Raw genomic sequence first — 7,734 nt, 5'->3', positions numbered from 1 at the left:
AAACCATTTAAATAACCACCAGTGCTGATAAAGACCTGTCTCGGGTGAATCTGTCACAAATGTTCACAGATGAAGTAATATTTTAAAGTTTTATTTGCATTTTTCTCTCGTTGGCCGACTCCGTATAGCGTAGACTGGTGACCAAATGAAACGAAGCATTAGCTTAAGTAACCTAAGTAACTAAGATTTCGCCGAGTTTGAACATTGTTAGAAACATTTGCCATGATTTAAGTAGTTGTTATTAGACATTTTAATGCAGAATTCTTTCATATTATGTCCTACTGTTCATTTAATGCAACAATTACATAACAGATGACTATCTCCTGTAGTTTAATGCTAATAATTCTACAATAATCATCCTCGATTACAGTGAAGTGTACTGAAAAATTAACTTATAGTATGTAATGGAAAAACTGTATTCATTCTAGCGGGATGCCCTGACAACCACATTATTCAAAACATTATAAGATAATGAAACAGTCATTAAGTACCACAGTTACTGCAACCAGTACAGGTCAGTCAAGTTAATTTTCCCTGCAGTCTGCTTAATGCTGCCTGTGAATAGCTTAGTAATATAAATGTGGACACAGAGCAACACAGATCACCTGACATGGCGCTCTGCATGAATTCACAGTCGTGTTACAGAGGCGGTGACAGTTCGTGGCTGTATGATCTGTCGCTCCTGTTGCTCCGCCTGCAGGTAAAACACAACAATCTAATTTTAAAGCTTTCAACTTATTGAAGTGACTTCAAGTGTACGCCTGTTTTTATCAACATATGCCACTTTTTATTTATGTCAGTATTCAGTATATGTTTGTCCCACAGATCTGTGCCGAACAGATCAATGCGTTGAGTGCATTAAAGTGATGATTAAAGCGATCTTCCTAAAGTCAGACGGACAGGAATGTATTGTTCTCGGGCGGTTATGAGGAAGCAGTGAGAGCAGAGAACCACGGGTCTCAGGAGAGTCTTCTTTGAGCTAATGAGTCTCCCAGAGAGGATTAATGGGAATCACTTCAAGCTCGACACCAAATAAAAGCAGTCGTCCAAAATCTATACGCACATGTGGGCCAAACAAAGATGTTACAAACAAGCCTATAAATCAGGTAGCTAATGTTTCACCAAACGTCTCCAGATTTTGAGGGGATGGGATTCACAGGAAGTTGGGCCATCTCCATCTGTGTTTATGGGGGGAAAAAACAGGTTTTTCAAGGGACATCTCTGGACATTTCCGCTAGTGGTTGTGGGAACCAAAACTGGGAAGTCGGGCCATCTCCATGTTTGTGGTGATCACCTGTGGACATTTCAAGCCGTGTTTGTGGTGACAAGACTAGGTGTGTTTTAAGCAGACCTTAGGACGTTTCCAGTGGTGTTTGTGGAGACCAAAAGAAGGAATATTTCAGGAGAGTTTTTGTGGACACCTGTATATTTTTCTTGGGAAGTCATGCCATCTCCAGCCATGTTTGGAGAACACCTAGGGACATTTCCAGATGTCTTTGTGGAGACCAGAGCCAGATATTGTTCACAGAAAGTCAGGCAATCTCTAGCTGCATTCATGGGGACAAAATCGGGTGTTTTTTGGGTTTTTTTTTTTAGGAAACCTGGGGACATTTCCAGTCGTGTTTGTGGAGACCAAATCCAGATATTTTTGTTGGAAGTTGGGCCATCTCCGGCCACATTTGGGGTGGTCAAAACCATTTATTTCTAAGAGGACCTAGGGACATTTCCCACTGTCTTTGTGGAGACCAAATCTGGATATTTTCCACAGCCGTGTTTATGGAGACCAGAACCAGATATTTTAACACCATGGGACATTTCCAATCACGTTTGTGGCAACAAAACCAGGTGTTTCTAAGAAGACTTTGGGACATTATCGTGTTTTTGGCGACCAAAATAGACATTTTAAGCCAAAACATGATGTATTCCTAACTGTGACCAACTGTTTTTTGTGCTTAAACTTTAAAGTTTAAGCATAAGTTTTAACTCGTGTTTTTGCAGTTGCTAACATGTATTCTGGCTAATGGGTTGTGTGGAGCAGGGGGTAAACCCTATCTTTACAGCGTGACCCACACCATCATTAAGATCCATTTCCTTCATCGCACTCTAATTAATGCAGACAGTGAAATCAGACCTTCCTCTTAAAGTGGATGGGTTTCTGTCTTCTGAACATGATGATGCTGATGATGACCAGCACACATCCCCTTTCTCCCCCCTGAGAGATGACGAATATGAGGTGGGGAGCAGTCTTTGGGAGGAGGAGGAGGAGGAGGAAGAGGAGGAGAAACCACTGGCTGTGACAGCGACAGTTGCTTCTCTCTCTCCCCCCCTCCCACCCCCAACCCCCTCCTGGCTTCAGCTCCAGCTCCATCATCACCATCACCACCATCACCCTCAACAACAGCAGCTTCAGCTTCACCAGCAGCAGCAGCAGCAGCAGCGTCCATCGACGGCGCGCAGAGCAAACAGGCAGCACGCATCTCCAGGAGGCGCATCGCTCGGAGGGGACGATGGGGAAGATGAGCGAATGTAAGGACCAAGAAATCAAACGAGATCTTCATTTATGATACAAACCCAGGGTTCATTCATTCATAGGAACTATTCAAAGAACAAAAGGTAAGACGTTTGCTGATATTCTCCTTTTTCTTTTCTTGACGCCTGCAAACTGACGCTCTTGTTAAGTTAAAACCAGATTGGAGTCATTTTTCTTCAAAATATATCGCGTATCAACCTGAACGCTTATCTTTTAAGAGGAAACTATTATTTTTACTCGTGTTTTTTTCTGTCTTGAATTTGGACAAGACGTTGAGCCTTTCGCTTAATTGGTTTTAAGCGCTCTCAGCATTTCTTCAACGGCGTCTTCTCCGACTTAATTAAGACATTTTTCTCTTTTATGTCACCATCTCACTACCTCAGATCACACCAGCATCGTGTATAGTAAAAAAAAATCAAGTTATATTTATGCAGGTTTGAAAACGGAGGAGCGACCCCCTGTAAGAGAGGAGAGAGAGGAGAAGAGTTTATCTCTGCCCCCTTGTGGTTTTGATCCATGCTGTGTTTTAAGGAATTGACAGCATGAATGTTAGAAGTAATGGTCTGGAAAAAAAGATTCGACCCTGACAGGATTATTTGTTCCTGATATTCATAGTTTTTTTTTTCCTTATTTCAAACAGCTGTTGTTTTTTTTTTATGAATTTGGTCAACCTCACGCTCACAAATCACATTTTTCTGTTAAAGCATCAGGAATCTCTCCTCAGCGAAGGGGAACGTCCAAAACATTCAGCTGCATTTAACCCTTTCACAGTTTTCTTTTTTTCCCCCTCCCCTCCCCGGGTTTGCTAATATAAGATGTGCAACTCCATTCATGTCATAAGTGGCCCACATTCACGTATTGTCCCTTCCTGTTATGTAATTTCATCCCCATCAGACTGCATCAGCCTCACAGTGTTTGCTGCTCGGCTTATACTCCCGAGCCTTGCGTGGGATATATATAGAAGTAACACAACACTTAGTACGGCTAGGCACAGTACAAAGGTAAGGGAGATAGGGGTAATTAGTGTGTGTGCTTTCTGTGTGTGTGTATGTGAGTGTATGTGTGTCAACATGTGTGTGTTCTGCGGGTGTGAGGGTTGGAGGGTTACTTAGAAAGCAGGTGATGAATTATGCAAACACTTTTTTTTTGAGAGGCAAAATCAGAGCACAGGGTGAAAAATATCTGAATATTACTTCAGTGGAAAATAACACTGCAACGATTATTCTTTCAGATCTGAAGTATAAAGAAACATGGATGTATCTTCGTCCTCGCTGCAGTACGGATCAAAAAAGCGGGTTAAGATCCACCCCGACACGGTGACGGTGAAGTACGCCACCCACTTCCCCCAGCCTGGCGACGAAGGGTACGATGACGCGCCCTCCTTTGAGGACTTTGGCGCCTTCGCGGAGGCTAATGTGGGAAAGAGACTGGTGTCAGAGAGCAAAAGTGGCAGGACTTTCTTTGGAACCATGGAGACCCAGCCTAAGCAGCCAAATGTGCAAAAAGACAAGGGGGTCGGGGGCCAGCTGGCCAGCTTTGGCGAGGCGAATGTGTTGGCCTCCAGAGTGACCTGGATGGCCTTGTTTGGGGCGGCGGTGGCTCACGGTTGTGTGGCACTGATCACTCGTTTAGCAGCCGACCGCTCCAAAGTGCCCTCCCTCGAGCTGCTCTTCATCCGCTCCGTGATCCAAGTGCTGTCAATCCTGGTGGTCGTCTACTACCACGAGGCCCCCTTTGGCCCCAAGGGCTACCGGCTCCGTCTCTTCTTCTACGGTGTGTGCAACGTCATCTCGATCACCTGCGCCTACACCTCGTTCGCCATAGTACCGCCCAGCAATGGCACCATCATGTGGCGGGCCTCCACCACAGTCTTCAGTGCAGTCCTGGCCTTCCTGCTGCTGGACGAGAGGCTGGGCTACACAGATGTGGTCACGGTGGTGGGAAGCGTGTTCGGTCTGTGCCTGGTGATGGTGCCAAACGTAGCAGACGAGGAGAAGTCCAGGCTGGGGTTTTGGAAGGAGGCCTTTGGCTACACAATGACAGTGATGGCCGGTTTGACCGCTGCCCTCTCCATGATCGTCTATAGAGCCATTAAGGAGCGCGTCAGCATGTGGACGGCACTCTTTACCTTCGGCTGGACGGGCACGGTGTGGGGTGCCTCCACCATGTTTGTCATGCAGGAGCCCATCATCCCTCTGGATGGGGAGACCTGGGGCTATTTAATTGGGATCTGTATCTGCTCCACCGTGGCATTCCTCGGAGTCTACTATGCTCTAAACAAGTTTCATCCGGCCTTAGTTAGCACCGTGCAGCACCTAGAGATCGTGGTTGCCATGTTCCTCCAGCTCATTGTTCTGAGGATGATCCCGTCCGTCTACGACGTCATAGGAGGCCTGGTCATCATGATCAGCGTGTTCACCCTGACAGGAGTCAAGCTGTACAGGGTGAGCAGGGCCATCCGGCAGGATTATCAAGAGATCCTAGACTCGCCCATCAAATGAGTTTTGATATGTCGGTCTATTTGTTTACAATGTTGCTTGGTTGTGCAATTTTAAAGAATGTCTGGATCTTCATCTGATGATTTTGTATTGTTGTGTTGTTGGAAGGGTGCTAGTTGTGTAACTAATGTCTTAATATTTGTGTGTGAAATAAAAGACAAATGTAATATGGTGACCATGTCCCCTGATAGTACTGCTTTAATGTCAAATTGTGTCCTCAGTGTCAGCAAGAGGGAAAAAAAAGAGTCAATTTAAAGGTGCACTATGTAAGAATTTTAGTTTAAAACAAACCAAACATATGATTATTAACAGAATGTGAAGAAATAGCAGTTTTAACCATTTCATCAGAGACAGCTATGTGTTGTGTTGCAGAGAAGTCTACTAAGTTAGCATGCTAACAAGCTAGCCCACTTTGTACTTGAAGAGGTTATGGTCCGATAGTGAGCAACACAGCAAACAGGAGCAGTAGCTACATGGCTAGCTGAGGGAACCAGCTGCTCTGGCAATCTGCTGCCCCCAACTGGTTTGGAGTATTAACTGAACACGTGTCCAATTCTTACATATTGCTCCTTTAACTTCTGTGATTGATTTTGCTCTTTATAAACCGTATTGAATCTGGTCTTGTGAGTGGCAGTGTAAGACGATCGTTTAAATGATATGCACCTTTTAGTCGTGGTTACATCAACAAGGTGCAGTGAATCTCTCTCTGTTGTCACACTGCCACACTTGTCACACTGTGTAAATGTCAGTCCAGGAATCATTCGTACGACATTCAAGGAATGAAAGAATAAAAATAAATACCACCCCCGCTTCATAAAATAACTGGTATTGCTTTACTTGGCTCCAGTCTGTTGCTCTCCAAGACGGTCTGAATATATTTCTTAAAAGATGACGTTACAGAGGAGCCCTGAGGTAAAATGTTATCTTTAAGGGGCACTAAGTAGTTTTGGAGAATCTTAATGTTTACAATATGAATGAGGTAATAATACAAACTCAGAAATATTTATTTTTTCCATAAGTGAATAAACAATCTGACGGCTGAGACATCACTTGAAACTAGAAAGGAGGCAGGGTCCAACAAATATAAACAAAGTAAAACATTATGAAATTGTGTTGTGTTGAGCCAATGATCATCTTTCCCCATCTTCCCCTAAACTACACAGTGCACCTTTTAAATTATAGCATCTTTTATCATTGTTACATCAACAGGGTGCGGTGAACCTCTCTGTTGTCACACTGCCACACTTGTCACACTGTGTAAATGTCAGCCCAGAAATCATTCACACAATGTACAAGGAATGAAAGAATAAAAATAGATACCACCCACGCTTCATAAAATAACTGGTATTTCTTTTCTCAGCCTTAATCTCTCGCTTGCCACGAGAGTCTAAATAATTTAAAAGAAATGCCGTTATAGAAGAGCCAGCCTCTATAAGAATATTGAAGTGCAATCTTAATTTTCAGAGGATCACACAGAGAACTACCCATGCAGCATATATCTTGTGTACACACTGCACTTATTTTACTGCCTCTCATGTATGTTCTGGCCCCGTCGCTGCTCTATATTTAACACTCCCGATTTCGTCCCTGGACGCTGCTTCTGTTTACTTTCAGACGCATATCAAACTAATACCCAGAGGCAGGTGCACTGTATTAAATTAAAGTCCCCTGGCTTTAACAACATGAGACCATCTGCTTTTTTCTGTGGTGGACGTTTCAGTGGCTCTCCACCAGCGATGCTTCCTTTCTCTGTGTCATATACCCCCCTCCCCCCAGACTGAGGCACTCGGTTTGTGTGTGATTCCCCCGGGGCGAAGCAAAAAGTGATGCAATGAAAGAATGATGATGCAGAGCAGATGAAAGAGGACGTGTTGCACGCTGCGGCGCAAAACTGACACAACAGGGATGTTCCACTAACAGCCCAGCAGGTGGCATTCACAATCCACTTCATTATTGAAGTAATACTTTACTACAGTGAATTCTGGAGATGAATAGTGCTATATCCACTGGTTAACAATATCCAGCTAAGGGCTGTTATTGCATCACCTTAAAGACATCACATAACACACTCCATCCAAGATATTTTCATTTAGGGAGCAGAGGAGAAGTCATTGGATTAATTTATGGCTGTTTGTACAGACAGTATCATAAAGTGTTTAAATTTATGACACTCTGTTGAGTGAGAGTTTAACTTATCTCTTTTGCCGCCAGCTATAATCAGTCTTGTGGCTGTGAACACACACATAACAGAGGTGTTGTGGAAATCATTCTGTGTGATGGCAATCTTCTATCGGTGATGTCACAGTAAATCACATGGTGAGTAAACTACAAACTCCACTCATTGACAACACTCACCATCATATGCACATGATGATATGAAACGTCTTTTTTACATCGAAAACTGTTTGTGTAATGTTTTCTTTTAAAACATGGTGATAGGTAGTTCAAGTTTATTTTTCAAACTAAAAAAGGTGAATAAACTGAGATAAAGCGGGTTCAGTCTCCACTTGTATGTCTCGTACTACAGTCTGGTTTTGAGATGGGTTTTGGGTGCACGCAGCAGAATACATGTAGAGGAGGCCCATCTGTTTGAGCAGGAAACAGATTGCATCCTGCAGCGAGCTGCACAACCTTCCAAATTACTCTGCAACCCTCTTCACCACAGACATGTTTATTAGAAGCACCATCATTTCCCAGGAGGGGCCT

General features: G+C 43.7%; 1 protein-coding gene across 1 annotated transcript; it reads left to right on the top strand.

The window, feature by feature from the left end:
• Positions 1-1,977: 1,977 nt before the first annotated feature.
• slc35g2b (solute carrier family 35 member G2b) lies at positions 1,978-7,515 on the top strand. The gene is made up of 2 exons (XM_037078363.1): positions 1,978-2,613; positions 3,762-7,515. The coding sequence occupies exon 2, from the start codon at positions 3,781-3,783 to the stop codon at positions 5,029-5,031; it is 1,251 nt and encodes a 416-aa protein (XP_036934258.1). The 5' UTR covers positions 1,978-2,613; positions 3,762-3,780; the 3' UTR covers positions 5,032-7,515.
• Positions 7,516-7,734: the final 219 nt, after the last annotated feature.

The sequence above is a fragment of the Acanthopagrus latus genome, chromosome 19 (genome assembly GCF_904848185.1).
Source record: "Acanthopagrus latus isolate v.2019 chromosome 19, fAcaLat1.1, whole genome shotgun sequence".
Classification (NCBI taxonomy): Eukaryota; Metazoa; Chordata; class Actinopteri; order Spariformes; family Sparidae; genus Acanthopagrus; species Acanthopagrus latus.
Note: the sequence above shows the minus strand (reverse complement) of the source record. Positions and strands in the feature narration are given on the sequence as shown.